Source organism: Chiroxiphia lanceolata, chromosome 2, assembly GCF_009829145.1.
Source record: "Chiroxiphia lanceolata isolate bChiLan1 chromosome 2, bChiLan1.pri, whole genome shotgun sequence".
NCBI classification, from domain to species: Eukaryota; Metazoa; Chordata; class Aves; order Passeriformes; family Pipridae; genus Chiroxiphia; species Chiroxiphia lanceolata.
The window spans coordinates 118,889,817-118,915,326 of NC_045638.1; the positions used below are offsets into that span (position 1 = coordinate 118,889,817).

The following is a 25,510-nucleotide window of genomic DNA, read 5'->3' on the forward strand; positions in this document are numbered from 1 at the left end:
GCTTTCTCTTGCTGAGTCTCAACTTTCTTTCCTCTCTCTGCATAAATTTAACTGAGGCTCTGGATTCCTCTTTGCTGCAGTTCAGTGTGAAGGCAAAGACCACAGCCATGTCTTACTTATGTTGTATGTTACAAATTTTATTCATGTGACTTAAACTCGTAGGTTCCCACTCTCCTGGGCTTTGTTTGTTTTGTAATTGTTCTGGAACATAAATCATAGGGGGTAAGGGTAAGATCTGGAGAGGGAAAAAATAACCACTCTAAACAGTTTATTTCTGTATTGTCTTTGGTGTACAGCAAGGAAGCAAAGTATAACAGCAGCAGTGTTACAGAGCCATTTGTGTCACATCCAGGTCAATGTGGTGTTGACTTGGGGTTAGACAAACCTGCACGACTGAATTATGTTGTGCTCTTCTAACCACCATGATCCACAGCAGAGGAGAGAGAACAGTGCTTAACCACCTTGAGTTATGAATTACAAAGTGAGCTTAGTGTTTGAAAGGAATTTCTGCAGTGTTAGCAGGAAAAAGGAGCATAATGCACGGAGTACATTGGCTTGTGCCACTTCACAGCAGTTGTATTGCTGCAAGTACAGCAAAGAGTTGCCACTGAGATTGAGTTGATGGACTTGGATTAGGGGGAGAGCTGCCTCTCCTGGGAGCTGGGGAGAAATCAGTTGCTCTTTATTAAGAGCTTATCTTTAAAAGGCTGAGATACTTACAAATCTATAAAACGTTTCCGTCTTCTTCTGCAGTCCTTAATTATATCCTTGTAGTTATTTGAGCCTTTTCATCACTGAGTAGAGTAACTGCCCACTTTACAGGGCAGAAAGCCAATGAAGTACAATTGCAGGGTGTTAAATGGATGCAAGTTACACCGAAGTGTTTATTTCAGGAAGAGGCTGCAGTCCTTTACAGGCACGGCACTCCTTGGAATAGCCAAGTTCTGGGAGGTGTAGTAGCAAAAAATTACTGAAGAAAGATTCAGGTGGTTTCTTTTTTGTTGTTGTTGTCTCCTCACAACTTTGTGTCGTCCTCGTTGTAACTGGCAGCTCTTGTGGAGGCAGCTGATTGTGAAGAGGAGGATGAGTCTGCCTGCAGAGGAGTAACAAATGTGTTCTGATTATTTTCAGTTTGTAAACATGGTTGATAGTCTGCAGTGCTCTGAAGGACTCCTCTGTTTTCATTTGCACTAATCACATATTTGTTTAGATGGCAGAATGAGCCAAGAAATATAATTTTTGTTGTCGAAGGGCTGGTTTTGGTTAAGTACATTTAGAGGGAAATTTGGAGGATTCTTGTTGTTGAATTCCTGTATCTGCTGAATTTGAACACAAAAGTGGTGCTAACTTCAGATCTGCAAAATGCAGCTTGGGGACTAAGGAATTCTTGGAAAAAACGTGTAGCTGGACATTTGCAGACAAGGCTAATGAAAAATGAACGAGTAACAGTATTGGTATTATTCTTCCTTGTCTGTCCCTTCTGCATGATCAGAAAACAAGCATTTAAATATTTAAGACTGAGCACACGGAGGGTTAAAAGTGAGAAATACCTTCCTGCTTTTCTGACTTCTGTCATGCTTCAGATTCCTTCTAATGGCATGAAATGAGTAAAATAATTGCGTATCAGCACATTCCCTAGAAAATGTCATCATAACCTATCAGTTGCTGTTCCTTCTCCAAAATGATCAATTTTGAAATATTCCACCTGATTTTCACAAAAAGTTGTTAATGTTTTTGGTGTATTTAAGCACTTCTTCCTGCACTTCCACAATTGTATTGCCTGTTTCCCGTCATCGTTAAGGATTACCATGTTTGGATTACCTTGTTCCATAAAATTTCTTGTATGTGCATTCTTTGTGTGATTTAATCTTCCATTAAAGATACTCACCTGTGTTATGTGTGGGGAAAGGAAGAGTTGTTTATGATAATTAGCAGTTTCTCTTTTAACAACTTGCAAAAACCCAGGCTCAAGGTAAAATTCCTAGCTCAGGAAAAATACACTACCTGAAAAAAGCTGTTTTCCTATCCCCTGGGTGATCCCTCAGCATCTGCCTAATGCAGTATCACTCACCCTTTCCCTTGGTTCAGGTGAGTTTCCCTCTGGCTCTGACAGATGGTTTTCTGTGTAAGCAGGAGGTTCGGGAGTGTCATGGGCTGGCTCTGCCATCGAGGCTGTGATGGGAATGTTCTGGCCCTGGAAGTACCTGTAAGCATCTTTGCTGCACACCAGCAGTGTTAGTCTGTCACCACTGTTCTGGATTCTTGCCACCACTTTGTCGTAGGGGTCGCTGATCACGTTCACTCCGTTCACCTCCACCAAGAAGTCGTCGTTTTCTACCCCTGCCCTGTCAGCTGGCCCGTGGTTTTTTACCTGCAGAGACAAGTTCAAAGCATAGAACTTGGAAAGATGCATTAACAACTAACTGAGGGTTAGCTACACTGCTGTGCTGCTGCTTTCCTTACAGGATGGTGAAATAAGCATGGGGAAGGGGAGATTCGTGGGGCAGGAATGAATTTGGAGGGGCAGTGGGCCCAGATGTAATAGACATGGAGTCCTCAGTTTGAGATTTTAGGATGCATCTTGATTTTGATAGATTTACATTATAGAAATGTGACATGCTAGAACTGTGAAGACGAGTGGAAAAACAGTTTTCTTACTGTTTGCAGGTCTCTGTCCAATAACTTTGAAGTTAGCTTTACTACATTTCACAGATTCCTTAGTGATGAGTGGAACCCCCAGTCACAGGTGTAATTTGAGACTGCAGAATTTTGACTTTCACCAGCTGTGGAATTCAGAGAAGGGGGGCGGGGGGGGGGCAAAGGTGTCTCTGCTATAATTAAGATGTTCTAGAGTCAGAAATACTAATTTTAGTGTGCCTGTCTCATGAATGAAAGCAAAACATTATGCAAAAGCAAAAGCTGGATTCCCCTTCCCTCTGGATGTCTGGAATGAGGAATCTCCTGGTGCTTATTTTTTATATTAGACCAACAATGTCACTGTGACTTAAGTAAGTATAGCTCTTATCTGAGAGCACTGGAGAAGAGATTTTTGTGACTTTTCTTATATTTGTCTGCAGGATGGAAGGGAGGAAGCTGTCTGGCAGACTGCTCGAGCTTTTCCTTGCGCCTCCTTCTTCGTTAGTACCTCACTGATGAACAGTCCAGGCTTGTTCTTGATCATGTTTAAGCTGAAGCCAAATCCACTCAGCCCTTTCACCATCTTGCAGACTCTTGGCTTGTGGTTCACTCTGTGCTCGGTGTGCAACTCCACCCTTTCTTCCACTTTAGCTGGAGTTGAATCTTGTGCTTTGTAGTAGTATGAGAAGGGGGAAATTTGGGCCTGAAAAAAGTGACAAATAAAACTAAACGTAAAAACTTCTGTTGTGAAATCTGTTTCAGGCTCTCATGCTCGATAGGTTTTGTTTGAAACTTTGTTAATGCCTCAGACTTGAGCTGTGCTGAAGAACTCTTCCCTATTGATTTCTGGCAGAATAGGAAGCTACAGTGTTGATCTGTGTGGGAAGGGAATTTTGTTACTCATTTATAAATATGCAGCCATGTAGCTCTGAATTTGCTGTCTTAACAGCAAACTAACCTTTCTTGTTGTGTGTTTGAATTTAGAATTGTCCCAATAGTGTCTATAAAAATCGGGAAGAGGCCAAAGATTTGGGTATTTAGTTAGACTTCCTGTATAATGCAAGGAGAGTTGCTGAAATATGGGGTTTATCTTAGAGACTTCCTGCAAGCTGAAGAAGTGTCTGTCAGGGCAGGTTGGCTGTTTCATTGCTGCACATGTCTCTCGATGATGATAAATTACCAATTCTTAGCAGTAGTTTGCATTTTCTTACCAGTTTATACATGGCATCAGTTTCCTTATCCACGACCAGCAGTGTGGTTTTTGCCTCAGACTGCTTGATTTTTCCCACTACACTCTCGTGGTCCAGACCATCCACTTGCTCTCCGTTGACGGCCACTAAGATGTCGTCGTCTTTGAGACCCGCCGCGGCCGCCGGGCTCCCGGGATTTACGTCCTTGATGACGTGGTCTAAGAGCAGAGAAGGGAAGAAAGATTGATGTGAAGGTGCAGCTCGGTGAGTTGGAAGACATTAAAACGCACGGCAAAGGCAAATTGTCAGAAAGGCGCTTCGGGTTGAGACCAGTTCTCTGGTGTGGCCCTGTGGAACGTGTCCGTGGGGGATTTCTGCCAGGCTGAAGCCAAAGAAAATGAAGCCTGCAAACACTGTACAGGAAGAAGCTGTGTATCAAAGAAGCTGTGTGTTAACTTGGTTCTTACCACCAGTGTTTTGTTCCATCCGTAGGTAAAATCCGTAACCGCTTTTCCCCTTCTGGATCTCGATGAGCCGTGGTCTGAGGGGAAGCAGTCCTAGGCTGGCGCTCTCTTTGCTCAGTACCTTCTTCTGGCTTGTGAAATAGCAGTCTGTTTCTTCATTTGAAAGTAGAAACATAACATGATTTTCAGACTTCTTTACCTGCGATAGTACACGTACAGTCTCAGATGTCACCCCTTCAACACCATGTGGGAATCACAGATACTTTGGTGCTCTGACACATGGTGTGTGTGGGTGCTGCTGATGAACAAGCTGAAAGGGGTAGGCCATGCTACTATAAGTTGATTTTTCCCCCTCACACTTCCAGTCAGAAATTTGGGCCATGATGAGATCCTGGGCATGTAATACATGAGGAAATTTTCTGTATTTCATACTGTGTTCGTGACCTATAGGGACCCATAGAGGGCCATGAGGGTGGCATACAGTGCTGTAGAATCCAGTGAGCCTCAGGAGATAGTGCTTGGCTTACCTAGATGTGAAACTCTACAATATACACTTACCATAACATCTATACCACTATTTTAGATTATTAGTGACAAGACTCAAGTTTCTGTCACTTTTGGTCCTTTTCTGTCTCCTTTACTTATTCTGAAGTTTGGATTTTTTTATTTTTTTTTTTTTTGTCTGTTCAACCACTCCAAGTCCATCCTTCTCCTAATCCTTTCTACTCCAACGGGTGCCCTTTTTACTCATCTTAACTGAGGTCAGTCTGCTGCTGATGTTGCAATAGCTCAACAAAACTTGAGTGTTGCACAGTTCCATAATGAGTTGCGTGCACTGAATGATGCTGGAATGCCAGAGTATGTGCTGCCTGTCTCATGGCTCTCTGAAATCTCTTCAGCTCCAGCTGTGTTTTGGCAGTGCCAATAGTGGAAAGCTGGAAGCTTCATTAGCAACGTTCTTTGCAGCTGAGGCCGGTTAGTGAAAGCTGTTGCACAGTAATTTTCATTAGTTTTTGGACTTCTTAACAGGAGAAAGGAGCTACTGTCTAAAATTATGAATTTTTCCCTGTTCCGTGCTGACTGCATCATCAGAGAGTTTCCCTCTTCCTGCCCTGAAAACCACATTGCCCTCTTGCCACTGGAAGCATTTCCAGGACTTCTAGGAACAGAGCATGATTTATTTAACAGGGTTCCTGGCAGCAGTGTGGTTCTGTTATTTGAAATTCTTTGGCCTGTCTTGATGGCAGTATTCACTGAGAGGCAGTTTGAGAGGCTGCTTGATGACAGAGCCAAAGCCAGAGCTGTGCTGCTGCATTGATGATACAGGAACAGCAGCTCCCAAGATGTGCTGTGAAGCGTTCAACTGGGCCAGACCTGCCTCCTCAGTAGCCCTGATAGGTTGCTGTGAAAGCAGGCCAGAACAGAAGATGAATCAATACCTTTTCCACCACTTCCTCGTGGGTGTAATTTTCCACGTTTTCCCCATTGATTTCAATCAGGCGATCGTTATTTTGGACACCAGCCTTTGCAGCTGCTCCTTCTGGTGAAAGCTCCACTATGAACAACCCCTTCTGTCCTAAAATAGATGAAAACTCGTTACACAGGGTAAGTCACTGCAATATGCCTGAATTTAATGGTTAAGGAAACTCAGCACTGATGTCCTCAGAGACTCTTGCTCTCTGCTTACACGCTGATCACAGCGGCACCACGAACCTTCCACCCTGTCTCTTACTCTGTCTTGGAAAAATCACTTCCATTGGAGGGAGGGAGGGAGACATTTGTTCACTATCTGCAGCCCAAGCAGTCGTTTATTTCCCTACCAAGAGTGCAGGCGGGCTGATTAAGGTACCTGAAAGGGATTTGATTCCTGCCCCCACCCAAATCCCTCATAATTTTGGAGAGAGGAGCTGCTTTTAGGTCTTTCCATTAGATTGTATTCCAAAACATGCTCTTTAGAGGTGATACTTTCCAGAGGACTTCCCCGTTCTGTTGACTGGCCTTGGAAGAAAGGCTTATGTGGAAGAGGTTCAAAAACCTTTTCTTTCTTAATGAAATAACTTCCAAATCAGTAAAAGTGTTTCTTGCAGCTGCCTAGAACCTTGTGTGCTGATTCCTGAGGTGATTTGAGGGAATGGAACAGGTCTTAATGTAGCATGTTGAATATGTATCTGGTATTTCAGCAGGGACTGCAAACTTGGTTTTGTTAAGTGGGCTTAGATAACAAGCAGAAAGTAGCTTATTATTTCTATCTCTCTTTTTTTTTGTCTTTTCTCCACCCAGTAAGAAGCACGGTCCTCCAAAAACCTTTCACTGCATATGCTGTACAGAGATGGATCTGAACTCATCTTGCAGCTTCCCGCTTGCTTTCTGGTAGTGAGAACAGTTTGTGTGTCCCTATTAGCCCTCCTGTGTTAATTGTGTTTGCTTCTGTCCCTGCTGCCAAATATCTGTCTGTCTGTCTGTCTGCCTATCTATCTATCTATCTACCTACCTATCTGTCTCTATCTCCCATCTCTTCTCCCAAGGCTCTCACCTTCTGTGGTTTTCAGGGAGAAGCCGTAGCCTTTCTCCTCCTTCGCTAGGTAGCAGAGCCGGGGTTGTGGAACTGCAGTGGTTCCTCTGTTGGCCGTGGATGGTGGGGGCTGCTCCTGCTGCTGTCCTGTTTGTGCCTTTTGACCCAGCTCTTCCAAGTTCACTCCCTCCTTTTGTGCCTTGTGATAGGATGTGTCATCCAGAACGAGAAGTACAACGGAATTCCCGCTGTTTTTGATTAACTCCACCACCTGTAGTGGACAAGGGGAAAAGGCAGGCAGGCACTAGAGTGGTTGAACTGAAAGTTGTCCCCAGGAAGGGCTGCACTGTCTACTGTTTTTGTTGTCTTATCCCCCAGCTTATGCACTGTGGAGGCCCCCAAGAGATGTTTCATGGCCTTAGAGAGTAATGTATGATGCAGGGAGATCCTCAGAGCAGTTGATTTCCTACCCAAAGAAGCCTTAAAAACTGGAAGAGAAAGCTTCACAGAAGTGGCCGTGGGCCTGGGTGATGGGGGCAGCGTGGGGTAGCGTGGATCCCAGGGATGTACCTGTGTGTGTTCCTCCTTGTCTACAAACACACCATTGACCCTGAGGACTCTGTCTCCATCCTTCAAGCCAGCCTGTTCAGCTGGGCTGTTGTGTTCCACGTTGCGGATGATGTGCCCTGCCGTGTCTCTCTCAAGGCGCAGGAAGAATCCGTAGATCTTCTGGGGCTTTTTGGTCACTTTGCATTCTCGGGGCTGGAGCACGGAAGTCATCTCTGCCAGACATGGTGGAAAAGATATGTGTAAGTAAAACCAGTAAGCTTACCTATATATTCCCTCTAAATGTGCGTTGAGAGAGTTTGCTTCAGAATTCTTGGGATTTTGTTTCCCAAGAAATCCAGCTGTGCGAAGTTGAAGTTGGTCAACAAGGCCTGGGAGAAGAAACCAATCCCTTTTCCCTCTCCCTCTTCTTTTCTTGTCTCCCTGTATCAAAAGAAGTTAAGCAAGTTGCCTAATTGAAAAACAAGAAGTCTACCTGTGAAAACATAGTGAAAATTGAGGTGAGGGTTTAGTACCTGCATTAAGTGTTACAAATACCAGACCACTGTAGGAAATTTATGTGGCAAAATGGAATTTCACAGGATTGCAGACTGGTCAGGGTTGGAAAGGAGCTCTGGAGGATGTGTGGTCTGACCTCCCAGCTCAAGCAGGGCCACCTACAGCCAGTTCCCAAGGACAAAGTCCAGACAATCCAGACAACTTTGAATATCTCCCAAGGAGGGAGGCTCCACTACCTCTCTGGGCAACCTATGCCAGTGCTCTGTCACTCTCATAGTAAAAATAGTGTCCTTACATTCATTCATGTGGACCTTCCTGTGTTGCAGTTTGTGCCCATCACCTCTTATCCTGGGCACCACTGAAAAAATCCCAGCTCCATAATCTTTGCACCCTCCTTCGGGTACTTTTGTGCATCAGGAAGTTTCCCCTGAGCCTTCCCTTCTCCAGGCTGAACGGGCCCAGCTCTCTTTTGTAAGTCTTCAAGGACTGAGACTCTACAACTTCTCCAGGCAACCCCTGCAGATGGATGAGCAGGTGGGATCAAGGAAGGGCCTCCTTGTCTTAGCCAGGCTTTCCTGTTCTTAGTTATGCCAGCTAAACAAACTCAGGTTTCAAGAAAAGCCCTTGCAACAGGAGTGTTACTGTTAATGTGTGCAGGGTTTGCATCGGAGGGTGGATGTGCTGATTTTCATGATACCTGATGACCTTGATAACTTTACATGAGAAACAGACTGGCTCTGTAAAAAGGAAAGGCAAAAAAAAAGGAAATAAATCTGTATCTGGACCATGCACAGCTGTCTGCTCACAAGCAGCTGGCTGGCCAGAAGGCAGTGTTGCTGGACAGCACCCAAGTGTCTGAGTTGGACATGAGTCCGTGGTGAACCTTTGAAGAGGGTCATCTTTGCACTGAGTGGTGTCAGAATGTAGCCAGCAGGTCAATGGAAGGGACTGTTCCCTTCTCTTTGGCACTTGGGAAGACCACATGTGGGTACTGCCTCCAGTTTTGGTCTCCCCAGGTTATTGACATATTGGAACAAGTCCCGAGGAAGGAATTAGGTTTTGGAGCACACCATGTTTAAGGAGACTGAGACAGCTGAGTTTGTTCAGTCTTGGGAAGAGAAAGTAAAGGAAAGATCTTACTGCCCTCCTCCAGCTGCCTAATGGGATTGAGTAGAGAACACAGCCAGACTCTTCTGGGAAGTTAACAGTGGTGGGATGAGAGGCAGCACACACAGGCTGCAGCAAGAGAAATTCCAACTAGACAGGCATGAGGACAGCCTTTCCTCTTGGGGGCTGTCAGGTACTGCTAGAACAGGTGCCCACAGAGGCTGTGAAATCTTTGTCCTTGAAACACCTGGATTGGACTCTGAGCAGCCTGATCTATGGGCCTGTTTTCTATGGGGCATTGGACCAGACAACCTGCAAAACTCCCTTCCCACCTAAAATCTTGCATGGTTTTATGTTGTAATGAACACTCTGTTTTGGGTGAAATGTGTCGTGCAGGAATACCTCGTGCTGAAAGTAAACAACAGGTTGACCAGGGGCACCTCCAAAAATAGTTGTCTTAGGAACTCCTCCCAAAGATCCACGAGGACCGGAGAATGAGACAAACAAGACACTTCTTCCAGTTTGAAAGTCCAGGTAATTAGCAAAGTTGGTTTGTATTTTACTGGTAAGATTTTTTTTTCTGCCTCTCTTTACTGACAGAAGTCAGTTTTTTAGATGTGCTGGCAGTCAATCATTCTGTGATAGAAACTCCATAAAGGGATGAACTGCCCTATTATTTGAACATTGTTTGGAACACATCAGACTGTATGATTGCAAGTACAATTCAAGCAGTTTTTCTTGACAAATACTGGGAATTTGTGCTAATTCCTGAAATTAACATGGCAAAACCAGTGCTACACAAAGCTGAAGAAACAGTAGGCTTTTATGGGAAAGATATTTCTCCATATTTAGAAAGGGAGGGAAGGTTACAGTGCACTGCATACTACTCCTTTTAACCCATGAAAGCTTTACGTGCAAAGTTATTTGGATTGCAAAAGGAGTTTCTAAGGGAAGAGGGATTTAGGCAAAAAGAATTTCTTACCTGTATATCTAGGTAGAGTAGCCTTCCCAGGAGTTCTCTTTTAGTGTTTCTCCCCGTGGCTGTACCTATAAGTAAGGCTGGACTTTGATTGGGCAAAGGTGATTTAAAAGATTATTTATTTAACAAGTTTCACTGAATGTGTTCAACACCTTGATAGGTTGTCTTGTCCAAGTGGGCAGAAGTGCTAAAACACATGCATTTCTCAGCAGCTTTGCATTTTGTTTCTGCTGATGTTACAGTCAAAAACTCAGTCAAGAGGTCACCTGAGGCAGGCCTAGCCTTTGCTCTGGGCAAAAGCCTTCCCCAGCTATGAGAAATGTCTTAAAGGTGTGGGTTGTGATGGATTGACCTGAGCCAGCAGCACTTGACTGCAGATTGGGGCGTTGCTGGTTGAAATCTCCCTACACCATGTCGGGTTGCCAAAAAAAGGCCAGCGGTGGTTAACCTTGCCCAGCAGCCAGATGCCCACTGAGCCACTTTCACCCCCCTCCTCTACAGGACATGGGGAGGAAACAGGATGAAAGTGCTTGAAGAATTCAAGATAAGGACCATAACTGGGAGAGTTACAATGAAAAAATGGTCCTGTGATTGAGGAGTGGGCCCTGACTGTTGAGGCCCTTACACTGCAACCAAGTGACCCACATGGATAAAGTCTCCCAGGAACAGAGGGAGGGAGCTGTCTGGGATATCAATATGGTGAGGCCTGGTAGATTGACTGTTCTGGATCACGGCTCTGAACCTGCCAAGGCAAGTGCTACGTGTTTGCCGTGGTGGAAGCATCTATTGGGTGGCTGGAGACACACCCTTTAAACCATTCTGTTGCTTCTAACGCCACCCTGAGCCTTGGCAGTCAAGTCCTGTGTCGTGGTATTGAGCCCATGTTCCTGGCCAAGAAACATGGCACTGATTGGTGCTTCAACATGTCCTCTCACCCCCAAGCCTTAGGAAGGATTGTATGATACTGTCGTATGGCTGTTATAGGCTATGCTCAGAGCATAGGGCACAGGGGAATGGATGCAGTGGAACTTAAGCTTTTGATACCAGAAGATTCACTAACCGCCCTGGTTCTGCCCAAAATAGGCCCCTACACACTGTGGGTGGAGATGAGGTCCCCATGGTACAGGTAAGTGACTGGGAAAGGCAGTGTGGGGTTGCTCTACCCTGGGGAAAAGGAAAGTGCATTTGTGGCATTGTTTTCGCTCAGAGACCCAGGTGCCCTTGGTGGTAGTGCAGGAAAAAGTGGAAATCTGCCATGTACCTCAAAGAGGTTTGTCCCTGGGGCAAGATAATCCGTTTTTTTTGACTTGTATGGTACAGGAAGTAATACAGCAGGAATTATCTGAACCAGCGAGAAGGAGCCTCCACAAGGAACCATGAGAGTGCAGCGCTGACCCACCCCAAATGGTCTTGGTGCTCAACAATCCAAAGTGCTGCTTCTCCTGTACTGAGTGATCTCCTTGACAGACAGGACCAAAGTCATCAACTGTTCTTATGGAGCTTTGGGGAGGGGGAGCATGGAATGGGGGAATAATATCTGATAATATACTTATGTCAAGGAACAATGTATAATGTTCATAGAGGATGTATAAGCCTGACTATGGGATATAAAGATGTTTTGAGTATGTAATGTAAGTTGTAAGTGTTGGTAAGAAGGAATTTCAGGAAAGAGAAATAGATAAAATGAAAAGGTTTGAGTAGGGTAGAGTAGAAATTAAATAATGTATGAAAGGGACAGAGGATACTTTGATAGATCATTCTGAGGTCACACATGATGTGAATGGTATGGAATAAGGCACTGAGATTGTACTGGGTCTGGCTGGGTTGGACTTAACTTTCTTCAGGGAAGCCTTGATGGTTTTTCCCCATCCTGCAGGAAAGGAGTGAGAGGAGTCAGGGTGAAGGTTTGACTGTTGTTTGGGGTCAGCCTGTCACAAGGTCATATCTTATCCACTATCCATAAGCACGTGCAGGATTTGCTTATAGACAGGGCCTGACCTGATGGTGTTTCTAATGTAAGAGGAAGCCTCCAAATCTGAGATCCCAGAACACCAAGACAATTAATGAATTGACCCATGTGAAGTTCTTATTAAAAAATCTAATTCAATTGTAAAAAGCTTTTAAACTACTTATTTCTCTCATTAACTGGCTGTGGAATTGGATTATTAGAAATAACACCTGTGTTTTCCTTGGCTGTCCGCTCCAACTGTGTAATTCAAAGGAGAGGTAATAGAAATAAGAATAACCTAAATGTGCTGCAACATAACAGTCATTGATGTTATAAAAGCCTTACTGTAATCCACTTACTCTAAGTGGATTTGCAAGCCCGTTGTGACTAGGAGTTGTTCCTCTTTGTATAACATACAAAAAAAAGCCTCAGTGAGCCACCATGTTGTAAAGCACCAGAGAGTCATGGAATAGAATCACAGAGTGGTTTGGGGTTGGGAAGGGACTCCAAAGATCATTTAGTTCCAACCCCTCTGCCAAGGGCAGGGACACACGAAGTCAGACCACGCCCTGTCATCAGTTTGTAATCTTTCAGACAAATAGGACAAAGACTGGATGAGGAGGGACACCACAGTGGTTCTCAGTTTGGTGGCCCAAGCACAGTGCAGATGGGAAATTCACACTGTAGTGGCCACTGTGATAGTCCACTTGAGGTGATCCTGGGGCCCGCAAGATTTTTCAAGAATAGGATGCGACACGAAATGTAAAAGGCTAGTGAAAACCTAGAAACATTTTGTGTTTTCTAGAAGGGAAGTGTCTAATCACGTTCCAAATGGAAGGAGGGTGGAGGCTGTGCAGTTAGTTTCAAAGGCTTTGAAAAGCAATTGGAGGGGGACAGGTCTAGCGGTCAACAGACTACTTAAACTTCTGGTGTGGTGAATTATGACATGTTAGCAATACAAATTTTGAGGGGAAGGTTCTCTGAGGTGAGGCTGGAGGCTCGTCCTAGGGCTGTGACAGGAGCTGAAGGGGCTGCTCAGTGCAAGGAGGATGTATCTCCAAGGCCCTGCATGTCTTAGGGCTGATCTTTGCACCTGTGGGGCTGAGATGTAAGTTGTACGGAAGGTGTGCTAATGCATCCAACGCTGACACGACCTAGAGGCCAAAGCTCAAAATTCTCCTATCCTTCCACAGTAGAATGAAAATTATTTAAGAATCTATCAGAGTAAAGGCAGCTTGCAATATTTTCCTCTTCTGTTTCTAGAGCCTTTGGAAGAGTGTTCTCAAGCATAATCAATCATACAGCTGCAAAATGAGGAACCTAACTAAGGAAGATATTTTACCATTTAACAATTGGTGAAAAGTGATAAAACCTGAAAAAACCTCTCAATTCCCAGTATTCTTATATTGCAAGGAGTTGGCCATGGTAAGTAACTTCTGTTAACACAGGGAGTAGACTTAAGGGGCCCTGGTTTCTCCAAGTGTATCCCTTTTCATCTATAGGCTGGTTGTAGTAATATGTGGGCCTTTGTTCCTGTTGTCATTGCATTCTTCTGTGGGTTAACACTTATGAAATATTTTCTGTAATTTCCTTTTTTTTTCCAAAGCTTTGCCGATTTTTGGTTAGAAAAATTCCTGTGAAACTCACCTGGGTTAAAAAAAATGGTCAGAAATAGGGAGATTTTCTAGTAGCTTTAAATGCTCACATGGTTTCCTCAGTGAGTGAATGGAGGGAAGCACCTGTGTTTTTAACTTTGGCACTGGCTAAAATTCAGTAAATTCACAGGTTTTGGCAAGTCCTAGCCTCTTTTTCCCCAGAGCAAACCCACTGAGCCACACCCTGCACAGTTGGTGGTGTGCCAGGGCATAGTTTCAGTAAGTGCCATTTACCACATTCTTACTCTTTCCCGGAAGTCTGTGGCTCAGGTCAGCTCCTGGCCCTGTTCTGAACACAGACATGAGAAGAATGTGTGCCCAGTGGTGCCAGGATGATGGCACTCGTGAAGCTTATTCACATCTGAAAAAGTTTATCCAGCTTCAAGTCTCAGGTTTGTTTGTTTTGTTTGTTTGTTTGTTTGTTCCCCTTAAAAAAGATAGGGGGAAAAATGTAGCTAGCCTATGGACCACTTCTGTTTGTTTGTTTTAAATTTAGTAGGTTTTTAAAAAAGGTTTACTCACCCAGGTGGTGTTGAGAAGTGCTGAAGAAACTGCTTTCATGGCCATTCCACTGGGGGAGAGGAGCAGAAAACAGAGCTGTTGAAGACAGATTGGTGAAGTGGATCTTTTTAATGTTTTTAAAACAAGTCTGAAGATACAAAGTTCAGTCGACTGAAAGGTGCCTTTGTTATTAACACAGTTGTACAAGGAGTCCAACCCTAAAAATGAAATGTTCATATATTTTGTCCTGCAAACAAAGAGCTCAAATAACCTGTGACGCTGCCAGCATTGTTCTCCTGACAGAAGGTTTATGTGGCTATTCTTGGTGTAAAAATGTTCCTCTTTATGATGGCAACTAACTTTCTTGCCTGGGAGCACGCACATCCCTTCAAAATTGATGTAATGAGGGTTTCTAAGTAGTTCTTGCTTGCCTGTATTGCTCACTGTACACTTGCTGACCACCAGCTCACTGCTCTCCTCGCAGCACCCGTTTCTGGCCCATCCAAGGGGGCAGCAGCTTCTTCAGTGAAGCCTTTCCTTCCACTGCAAGTCTGACAGGGACTGGGAAATCAGAGCCTTGGAGTGTTTTAAGGTCTCCTTCAGCAGAGTAATGTGAAAGCACGTTTCTTGTTCCTGTGTTTAAGCTGTTCAAGATCAGCACAGCCCCTTTCCCTTTGCCCCTTCTTTTGCAAGTGATGGGTTTTCCACTCTGGCTTGGCAAGTGTTACATAAAGCACCATGTGATTTGGTAATAGGAATGCTGGGTTCACTGAAGTCCTCCTTAATCGTGGGGCAAAGTCCATTTGAGCTACCAAATGAATATTCATCAGTCATCCTGCACAAAGCCAAGTGGTAATTAATTCTTTCTCTTCTGGTGACCACACATGCTCCTGACATGGTAAAGAGAGAGAGAAAAAAAAAATTTCAGGGAAGCAAACAAGAATGACTTGGCAATCCTGCTGGTTGCAGGCTTCCAGAGGAAGGGGAGAATAACCCTCCTTCTAACATTTTGGGCTTAGGTCTTCCTGAAAAACGGGGGAGGAAAAGAAATCACATGCTGTCCCCTCGTTTGCAGCAAAGGAAAGTATTCTGTCCCCTGGACCTGTCAGTAAGGAATTATAATGGCACTCCTCTTGCCTCAGGCTTTGCTCTTTGTGCTTTAAATATTGAATTGTTTTCCCCAACGACCTTTTTACTGGAGAATATAAGCTATAAACAATGCTTTCTTCTTTGGCTACTCAACAAATATTCCGTACTGATCAAGAATTTGGGCTTTTGGGTGCAGAATTTTTTACTGAGTTAGCTATGAGGTGTTCTGTGCAGCTTCTTTCGCTGTCACATCAGGCTGAAATCGGTGTTAAAGCCCTGGAAATTTCTGTTCAAGCAAGAATTCAAAGGACTCGAAAATGAGGAATTATGTGAACTAAGAAGCCTTTTTGGTGGAGCTATGTGTTTGTTAATAGTATTTGGCTGTAGCCACACGTATATATGCACATGCATGCACAGCAATCAGGCTCTCTGCAGGACTGTTTGGATAACTGCAGCTGATGTTGGTTGATTAATGCTTTTCAAATGGCAGTGCCTTTGGAATTCTTGCCTTCCCTCTGGCACTGGTAACACCTGGGAAGACTTTTCATTCCAGCTCATCCTGTTGGGCATTTTCTGGATGTGTTTCAGTTCTACCTTTCAGCTGCTCTATCATTCAGTACTCTTTGGACCTGCAAGATGCTGAGACATAAAAAAATAATATCCTATATCTACAAGTCTGGCTTTTTCCACCCAGCACCTGGAGCTTTCTTTTTTACTAGAGTATGTACCCTTATGAAACTGGTTTTATCTTGACCTATGAAAGAACAGAGTAAGTTCCTTACATCTTGGTTGTATGTGCATTTCTTGCCCTCTGGAGATAGATTTCTGAATTTGACAGTAGACTGTGTTCCTTTTCTTTAAGACTTTGAAATGTATAAATAATAACTACTATGTCTACTTCACTATTTTCCTCAAGGAGCAGGATGAAAAGGGCATGTACAATCACCAGGGAAATCACATACTCTTCCTCAAAAAAGTACAGCTCAGTGAGACAGGAAGTATCCAGGCCTAAGGCAGCAGCAGCAGCAGCAGCAAGCATGAATCTCTTTCTCTTCCCACCTTCTATTCCTCTTCCTGCTACCTGTCCCACCTCATCCCACCCCCCAAGTCTGTAATCCACCCTGGAAATGTCCCTAATTTCTGACTTAACCTCTATATTACTGAGCTTTTAATTTTACTTTGTCAGTAAAGACACTATTCTGAATTTTTTCTTACTCTAAGATGAGGCTGAATTGGTGTTTTGGAGGGGTAAGGTGCACTATCCTCAGCTAATTAGGACCAAACTTTTGCTTCAGATTTCTATTGTGCGCATCCACTCTTGCTGCAAGGGGGATTCAAATTGGAATAGCATTCATTTACCTTTCTGAGATAGTGACACAATAGAAAGTCTGAATGTAGCCTGGAAGGCAAAGAGAAACACAAAATTTCTGCAGAAGTTTCCATCTTCTTGGTCACCTGCGTATCTGCTTTTGTGTTGGAGAAAAACTATTTTGTTCTGCTCTGATGAGGCTTATGTGATGCTTATAGAACTTTTAATAGAAACATGAGGGTGGATAATGCCTGGTCTTTATTAGGTCTTGTCACTTTGTGGCACTGGCAGTCTCGTTATCTGTTATCACAAAAAGGAAATGGCTACTGCTATGTTTGGCACTGCAAAAATGCAGAATGTAGCCCTTTTCCTGTGTAGCTATTGAAAACTAGTATTAGAAGCTTTGGGAGGGATATATATCTAGACCCTATTTGAACCCAAGATTACTTTAGTATGAGAAAAAAAAAAAAATGTAAAATTAAATTATTTTAATATAGTGTAAAAGCCAGTAGAGTTTGTATGGGCTTGTATTTAGTCTTTTTTAAAATTCCCTCCAAACAAGGAACAGATCCTACCAGGAAACCACACAAAAGTACTAAGGACAGGATAAATCTCCATAAAATGCATACCTGGAAATAAGGCTGGTTTGGTTTGTAGGAGTAAACTGGTTTTGAGGACAGCAGACCCTGATTTACCTGGAAGATGACACAAACTTCTAGAAAATATGCACTTGCATCTTAGCTTATTGCTTGTCTTGAAAATCGTCCTGATCACCCTGACATGGCTATATCTGGGCCTAAAAAATGAAATGATCCTGAAATCCTGAAGGGGATCCAGAGCTGGAACGAGTAGGACATGCCTTCCCAAGAAGTAGAGACCAGAGAAGGAAGAAGAAAAATCCTGTTATCCACAGGCACAGCTGAAGTTACATTAAGCTGCTTCCTTGGGCAGGTCACCCAGCAGAAGAATTTAAAGGTCTGTGTGACTGAGGGGAGCCAGCATAAGCCTGAATGGAACTTGTGTGTGTGGCAGTAAGTTCCACAGTGGCTGAGTCCATATAACCAGTGACAAGGTCCCAAGAAGTCAAGCAGTAAGCAATTTATCCTACTCTCTTGGGGTTCTTTTTTTTTTGTTGTTTTGCCTTTGCAGGGGGAGTTACACTGTTATCTCTTGGTTTTCACTTGTCTGTGCACACGAGAGATTCCCACAGAATTTCTTTAATGATTTCCTAAACTTATACCACATTTCTCACTGACTCAGATTCTCTCATGTTGATGGTTGTATTTTAAGCTGCTGCTATGCTTCCTTAAAGCCCATTGTGTCCTTCTGAAGAAGGGTATGATAGAATATGATTCCTCTGTAATTATGTTTAGTGACAGTAAGCTGTAAGGGAAAAGTAGCTGGTGGACACTTCCTTACTTAAGTAAGGAAGTGGAATTTGAAGGATATTGTCAATGTCTGAAATTCTCCTAGGGCTAACTTAGTGAGTGGCAATAATCTATTTTATCAGTTTAAGGGGTTTGATCACTTGACTATGTTAGTCTGTTGATTCACTGTAATACTGTGGAGTTATACATTCAATTAGCTTAGATAACAGCGGAGTGTTGATTTCTGAAGGTTTGCTTGCTTTTGTGTTATTTGATTGGCAGTATTAATTTTGTTAATTGATTATTGATTAAAAAGGGGCATCTTTTCACTACTTGGTACCCTCGACCTATTTCTCTTACAGTTACAGAATACATATCTTGAGGTACAAAATTTGCTAGCTCTTTGTGTTTCTCTTCAATTTTTCTTTGATTATCATGAATATATTATGTGGGATGCTGATAGTCCAAAACAGTCTCAGGACATGGGTTTTATTTTATTTTTCCCATGATGCTTTTTTTTTTTTTGTGAACAAAGTAGGATAAAATATCAGGATTTCAATAGCTAAATTTTATCACTTTTTTAATCTTTTGATTTAATATAAACACACACCAGAGCTAAAAACATCCTTTTTTTTTTCATGAGGAACGTAGGCTCTTGAGGCAGGAAATGCATAGAATACAGGAGGACACTGGAGAACATACTGTGTGATCTTGTGATCTCTGTTTTTCCTAGACCTGATTGCTTTGCAATCTTGTAATGAAAAATTTTTTAACTGTTGTATTGAATCTGATGGATTTACTCAAGCTGAGCCACCTGAGGAGATCTCACTTGCCTTAAAACAAATGGGCACATGTTCACATTTACTCAGAAAGAGGGACTTTGCTACTTGCTTTTATTCTTTTTTTTTTTTTTTCCTTTTGTATGGTTGAAATAGGGGATTTTTCTCCTCTTTCAAGCCCTATTTTAGGTAACACAGTGGGTGTGCCGGGGGTGCTCTACTGCACCCTCGGTGTTCTCCTGTGTCACTCATCTCCAGCGCCTGTTGAGAAGGTACATGCAGCTCACAGAGCTGGCTTCAAGCCTCCCTAGGCCTTCTCAAATGAAAAGGCTGTTCACTGCCCTGTTCCTGAGCAGAAACCTCAGAGGCACGTCCAGTCGCGTTTTCTCGTGAATATGTATCCATAGGCGTCACTGTGAAGGCTGAGTAACAAGGATTGCACTCCCCTGACAGGCCCAGTGCTCAATGGACTTCAAAGAACACGTTGCTTGCTCTGCAGGAGAAGTGATTGCTTTGGGATTGGCATGAGAAAGTGGAAGGAGAAGAGAGAAGAAACTAATCTTGCTCTCTGAACTGTGCACACTTTGTGAGTGGCTGGTACATGTGCCTGAGCTCTCAAGCCAGCACCTTTCCCAGATGTGGTGTCTTCTTAAGGAAGTTTGGAAGCAGCTCTGGAAGCTGATGTCTTTTCTCACACAGAGTGTGTACATTTTCGGTAAATATGTCTGGGATGCTGAACCTTTTGCCAATAGCAAGGATTTGGATTCCTTCAATGAGCTACAGAGACTGAACTGGCAGCATCAATTATTCCCCTATGCTCTGTGCACCTCTGAAGCTCTTGAAAGAGCCACTGAACTCATGCTTGTTGTCTGCACTCTGAAAATGAAACCTCTTCTGAGTCTGTGAAGTGTCTGAAAATTACTGGGTCATCAGGAGAGGAAATGTTAGCCAAGCTAGTACTGCCTTAGTAGAAGCCAACAAAATCTCCTGGTCCTGGGTAGCTGACCCATAACTGAAAGTTTTGCACCAGAAAGTGTGTGGGGACTCTTTTAGAGTCTTTCATCATGAAGAGATGAAAGATAAGAATGCGTGAAGAACATATATTGTAGTTAAAATAACACAGAAACCAACCATAAATTCAACTTCCTGCAAGTACAGCCTACACAGGAATTCCTATGAAGTAGAGAAAAGTACAGATAAATGCTTGGTTGTCATTTTCAATCCCCCCATTTCGCTGTCCTCCCCTGCCCACAAGATCAGATCATACCCAAAAGAACTGATTGAGCTCACACAGGACACAAGCACATAGGTTACAAGCACTGGGCACTGTGCAACAAGCAGAAGTTCTGCCCTGGCTAAATTGAGAGGGGGGAAAAACATCAATCCCCAAGGAAACAAAATTCAATTTTTATTTTTTTTTTTTTTTTATTTTTAGCTATTTTTTGAATCTCAGAATCTCTCAAGGCACCTACCCTTTTGGAAAGTGGAGGCCCAGCAAAGCCCTCTCGTTTTTCTCCTTCCCAGCAGCGTGCCATGTTCCACTTGCTGTTCTGGTACTTAGAGGTGTTTCTAAAAGACAGCTTTGTTTCACTGGGAAAAAAGGAAAATCTATATTTTGAAGGAAAGAAAGAAGCTCTCCTGCCTCTAATGTTACTCTGAAAGAGGAGGATGTTGTGGTAAGGACGATTTTTTTTTCTTTCAGATTTTCTCTATTTTTTGCTGGTGCTCACACCAGAATTCTCTTACTGGAGTACAAATTAAGAAAGTAACAAGAATTGATTTTTTTTTTTCATCATTGAAAAAGAGATACCAGTAGCCTGTTGTACATTCATTTTAGTGTCCTGAGACAGTTTTCTGGGAGTCAGGCTCTTGACCTGTGCTAGCCAAATAATTTGACACAGGTGCCCTCTTGAGGAGGAGAAACAATGACAAAGGAATTTTGCTAGCTTTCAGGAATTCGTTGTCAGCTGTTCAATTCACTGTAGGCTGCAGCAGTAACTAACTGTGTGATTGTGTCCAAGCCCTAAACTTCAGCTGTGTTAGCTGGTGCCCTCTGAGCCTCAATTAGCCTGTTGCTGCAACTTGAGTTTACTCATAGCGGTGGATGTGGGTGTTCTGGCTTGTGACATCTCTTGTCTTGTTGGGGTTTTTTGTTTGGTTTCTTTATTTTTTGTGGTTTTCTTTTAAAGACCTCTGTGCTTTCCTGTCGGTGTCCTGTTTAAATGCAGTGGGTTACTTTGCCATTTACGAGATCACTTCAGGGGAAGGTCTGTGCACGTTTTACTGCTCTGTAAGTGCTAGGGCAGGTTTGCAGCACCAGGTTGAGTGATAGGGGCTCTTCTCAGTTCCATGACAAGAAGTCACAGGTAATGGCCTCTGTTTCTTTTCCCTCTCTTTCCATTTCAGTGCAGAAGATGACTCTGATCCCAGGGTTCCTCCCTAGGGCGAGAGGCAGTCCTGTCCTCGTGTTCCAAATGGCAGCTCTGGCAATGCTGGCATCAGGTAAGGAGGAGCCCTGGCAAGGCAGGGCACACTGTTGGCAGTTTTTCAGTCCAGTTTAGGAGTTACTTGGTGTGACCAGGAGATGCTTCCTGAATTTTAGAAAATAAAGAACACCTGTTGCAATGAGCTTTCACCGAGCCAGGCTCTGCAGGACGAATTTCCAGTCTTTTGTTTTCTCTATGGTGATTTTTGACTAGGGAGCTGGGAGGTGAAACCTGATCCCAACAAAAAGTAGTATTTTGAGCCAATCGGTATTTTTAGGTTTTCTTTCCATGGAACAGTTCAATATTGAAGAAAGCACAAACCTTCAAGTTGAAGAGGTAAAAGCAACAGCCCATCCAAATATCCCTCTCCTCTGATGCTTTCACCTTCTCTTTTGAAGAGAGGATGCTCTTCTTGTCTTCCATTTTTATAAAATTAGCGAAGATTATAGAGAATATTCTGTTTCATAATGCCTTTTCTGCGAGATCCATGATAAGAAACAGATTTTTCTTCCTTTCTTGCAAGGGAATTAATATTGTTTTCATTGTGGTACCTGTTATCCTGGCTACTCTATGCACCCCTGAAGCATAAGATAGCCCCTGCTTTCACAGTGCAGAAACAAGTGGACAAATATAGGGGTGGAGGAGGAGTTGGCCTGGCACAAAAGTCAGTTCAGCTAGTGTCTGGTCTCTCCCACCACAGAACACAGCATGCTGGAAATCATTTATGCACCTACCACGGAGTACCTGGAAGAAGGCGAGAGCCTGAATTTGAACTGCCTCATCAGGCACCAGCAGAATGAATCGTCCCAAATTGAGGCTCACTGGTATAAAAGAGCAGATAAGGAAATGAGACTTGGGCTTGGGGAGGAGATGGAAAGCTTACACCTTTCACAAAACTCGGACCCCGGGGCGAAAGTCACGTCCTGGCTGCTGCTGCAGATTCAGAAAGTCAACCAGTCAGACAGCGGCCGCTACCAGTGCAGGGCCAAAATAAGAACACTGTCCTCACTGCTGTGGGCCACTTCATCAGGGTGAATGTAACAGGTAGGAGCTTGTCTACAGAGGGAGCTGGGAGATGACATGGTTGTGTCTCAAGTGAAATTTCTGCATGATAAGAGCTCTGTTTGTGGAGATGTATCCTCTCCTCCCAGGGCGTGAAACTAGAATTGATCGCTGCCACGCTGTGACACGTGGAATAAGCTTCATGCTCCTCTGTCTCCATCTGTGCATGCTAAATGCAAGACTGACACGTGGAAAGTGCTGGGGAGTGTATTAGATTGGCTGTGGGTCTCTCTGAGCTAATGGAAATAGTTTCCCGTGGGATTCTACTCTGGGCACCGTTACCAGAGCTGAAAGGAACTGGGTGGAAAAAAGCAGCATGGGAAAATGTATGTTAGTCTGGGTTAGGTGCAGGTCTGCCCCTGTTCACCTGGCATCTGTTCTGGGTTTGCAGCCATAGCTGCATTCACAGGCAGCAAAGACATTTTCTCTAAAATGGAGATCTATGCGTTCCTTAGTGGAGACTTTTGTGTATGTAAACAGCCTGGCCTTATTGCCTCCTGAATTCACCGCAGCATACACAGACCTCAGGGAGGATGGTGCTCTGGGGAATGGGACTTGAAATACAGCAGCCAACACTGTGAATTGCTTTGTTCTTATTGAGGCGAATTTTATTCTCTTGCTTTGTTGCTTAGAACAGAAAAATACTGTGCAGAAAGACTGGAAGGCTGAAACACACAGTGGCAGTGCCCCTGTGCAGTCATTTCTATGTGGGACTTAACTGATTATATGGTATTGTGTCCTCCACTTGTGCCAAGTGACTTCAGCTCCAGAAGAAGGGAATATCTATTTGGCCTCATTAGCCAAGGTGGTGAGCTCCTAGAGCTTTGTGGGTTGGTTCTGATCTGGGGTAGGCTGGGAAACCAGTTCATGTTCCCTCCAAGCTGTTCCCCAGCTTTGTTAAAATGTAGGGATTACAGTCATTTTTTTACCTTCTTTTCTCGGAAATATTTGACTAAAAAATGAAATAAAAATTATGCCTCCAGTCCCCTTTTTGGCAGCAATTTCATGTAAGGAAAGATGCAGTTCTGCAGACTTTTATTTGCATATTGGTTGTCTTTATATCAGATGTGAACATCGTCAACTCCACAGAGAGGACAGAGGTTGACCTGGAAGAGAACAAAGCTCTGAGGGTGGATTCTGGGCTGGAGAAGATGTGGGCTGTGGTCACAATATCTGGATAATTGTGTGTGTCAAAGGTAAGAGTATATGCATTGATATTTTTCTGAAAATAGGTTTTATGATCGATTTTATACAATTACAAGTCGCTTGGGTGGATTTCTGACATGGGCCTTATATTTAATGACATCCCCTTTCCCCTTGTAATAATCCCATAGAGGTTAACAGGGTCAAACTCCCCAGGCAGGAAGGTGAAGTGATCCCAACTAACTTGCACTGGTGTTAGTTTTGAGGGATTCTGCAGAATGTGCAGCTGAGCTGGATTCCAGCCAACATCCAGAGAATTCATCTGGCTCACTGTCCTGTTCTTAGTTGTGCCAAAACAGAGAGCACTGAATGAGCCCAGGAACATTGTTTCATGGACTTGAGGTGCCTCCTGTATGGCCCTAGGGGAATGTGGAGTTGTGTGCTAATTTGGCATAAGGTATCTTGCAAATTAAATACTGAGCCTCTGAGCAGTCAGTTGATTTAGATGTGTGAAAATCTTCCTCCTTGGCCAGATGACCCCTCAGTATAAACTCTGAGATATGATCTTCCATTACTAATTTTTTGAACATATCTTGTGCTTTATTAATTTGGATTGGTCAATTAATTTAATTTGGTTTTGCTCCTGAACATCAGTAATTTTTTTTTCCTCCTTTATGTGTGTGTCTTTTTTTTTTTTTTTCCCCACCCAAGGACTCATACTGTGAAGGCCCTGTGAAGTCTGAGCTTCTTTGCTTAAACAAGCTAATGTTCCTGAGATGCTCTAAGAGCAACTTCACTTCATTGCACGTGATTTGTCTGGGATTCATGTGTTATTTCATGGACCACTTCAAAGTTCTGGGGGATTTATTTCTGGACTTCCTCATACTGGTCATTTGGATTATTCATTTACCCGTTAAACCCCATCTACCTCCTAGGGAAAGAAGAATAATTTCCACATGACTTTTCTAGTCCTAGAATTGAAATTTTCTGACATCAGTGTCAGTTCTTCCAGGTTTTCCCTTCGTTGAGGCAACAGATTTCTCAGCATTGTGCTCTTTGAAATGAAGAGATGGTTTGTTTCCAGCTGTACTTTCTGGGACCTGCCTCTCATGCAGGGAGGGTTTTCCTTTCTTCTGTGCTCTCTATGCAAGGAAGGATATTCTGTGTTCCTCTCTCCTCTGAAACATCTCCTCACATCCTTCTAGTCCATTCTCTGTGCTCTTCAGTTTGCTCTGAGAAAGATGCAAATATTCTCATTGGTATGAGCTTAAGGCAGGGGAGAAGGAATGAAGTCAGTGTCAAACTCACTGTTCTGAAAACAGAAACCAAAATCAGTTGTGATGTTTTACCCTAGCTCTGGGATGTTTTGAAAGGTTATTTTGTCTACAGTCTTTTAACAGTGCTGTGTCTCTCTCCTCTTTTTCAAGTATTTATATAATTTGCCTTTTGTCAAAGGACTTCTCTCCCAGGACTTAAAATTTGGTACCAAATGACAAAGGGAAGATTGTGACATCTGTATCTGTTTCAGTGGTGACTAAAGCTTGTCTGATGAGCACTTCTGATCTCTGCCATGTTTTTCGTACTTGGACATGTTTGTAACATTTTTCAGTGTTAAAGCAGACACATATCTTTTAAATAAATAAATCAAGTGAAGATTTATCTCCTCATCACTTTGCCAGATATCTGCTCAGTTCTGAAGGGCTGCGTTGGCTGCTGCTGCATGAGCTTTTCCATCAAAGCCAGCCTGATTTTGGATTCTTGTTGGAATAATTGTGTATGTCACATCTGACAGAAGCAGCTGCTTAAAAGGGCATCTGTAACAAGCCGTTAAGATTTCTTGCTGGTTGGGGAAGGGGGACCTGGAAGGGCTCAGGAAGAGCATTCTATGGTCCTATGTTTCGGGCTCCAATGAGCCAATTCAGACTGCAGATATTTTTAGCACTATTCTTCAGCAGAGGCAGCGTGCTGCACAGTTGCACACCGACACGGTGCTTCTCCTGTAGGTCGGTGTAGCTATGTTTCCACCTCCTGGCAACTATAAGGAATAGCTCAGGAGAGACCAAGGAGAGAGAATTTCTGGTTTCGCGAGGCGCTAGAATACGAAGCAGGAATTTTAAAGAGGCGCTTCTCTTGAGCTCAGAGAGATTTTTAACTCTTCAGAGTCCTTCATTCTATGCTATGTATAAGCACAGAAGCTGTTTCCAAACAGCTTGCTTT

General features: G+C 43.4%; 1 protein-coding gene and 1 long non-coding RNA gene across 3 annotated transcripts; one reads left to right on the top strand and one right to left on the bottom strand.

The window, feature by feature from the left end:
* Positions 1-251: 251 nt before the first annotated feature.
* PDZK1 (PDZ domain containing 1) lies at positions 252-14,098 on the bottom strand. The gene is made up of 10 exons (XM_032679503.1): positions 14,080-14,098; positions 9,958-10,016; positions 7,374-7,585; positions 6,825-7,074; positions 5,731-5,867; positions 4,295-4,490; positions 3,849-4,045; positions 3,146-3,340; positions 2,072-2,371; positions 252-1,093 (listed from the first exon to the last, which is right to left on the bottom strand). The coding sequence occupies exons 3-10, from the start codon at positions 7,581-7,583 to the stop codon at positions 1,016-1,018; spliced, it is 1,563 nt and encodes a 520-aa protein (XP_032535394.1). The 5' UTR covers positions 7,584-7,585; positions 9,958-10,016; positions 14,080-14,098; the 3' UTR covers positions 252-1,015.
* A 5,960-nt stretch (positions 14,099-20,058) lies between these two features.
* On the top strand, positions 20,059-24,936 carry LOC116783454. 2 transcript variants are annotated; one of them, XR_004355690.1, is made up of 5 exons: positions 20,059-20,278; positions 21,009-21,104; positions 21,789-22,132; positions 23,216-23,346; positions 24,005-24,936. It is a non-coding gene; the product is annotated as an uncharacterized LOC116783454 (long non-coding RNA). The 2 variants fall into 2 exon arrangements; XR_004355689.1 differs by lacking the exon at positions 20,059-20,278 and adding an exon at positions 20,715-20,892.
* Positions 24,937-25,510: the final 574 nt, after the last annotated feature.

Excerpts from the sequence above, each read along its gene's own strand:
- PDZK1 (XM_032679503.1), bottom strand. The coding sequence starts at position 7,583 with ATGACTTCCGTGCTCCAGCCCCGAGAATGCAAAGTGACCAAAAAGCCC. Across the intron at positions 5,868-6,824 it reads CTCCCTGAAAACCACAGAAG|GACAGAAGGGGTTGTTCATA; the intron begins GTGAGAGCCTTG and ends CATCTATTTTAG. Across the intron at positions 1,094-2,071 it reads CACCTGAACCAAGGGAAAGG|GCAGACTCATCCTCCTCTTC; the intron begins GTGAGTGATACT and ends ACTCCTCTGCAG.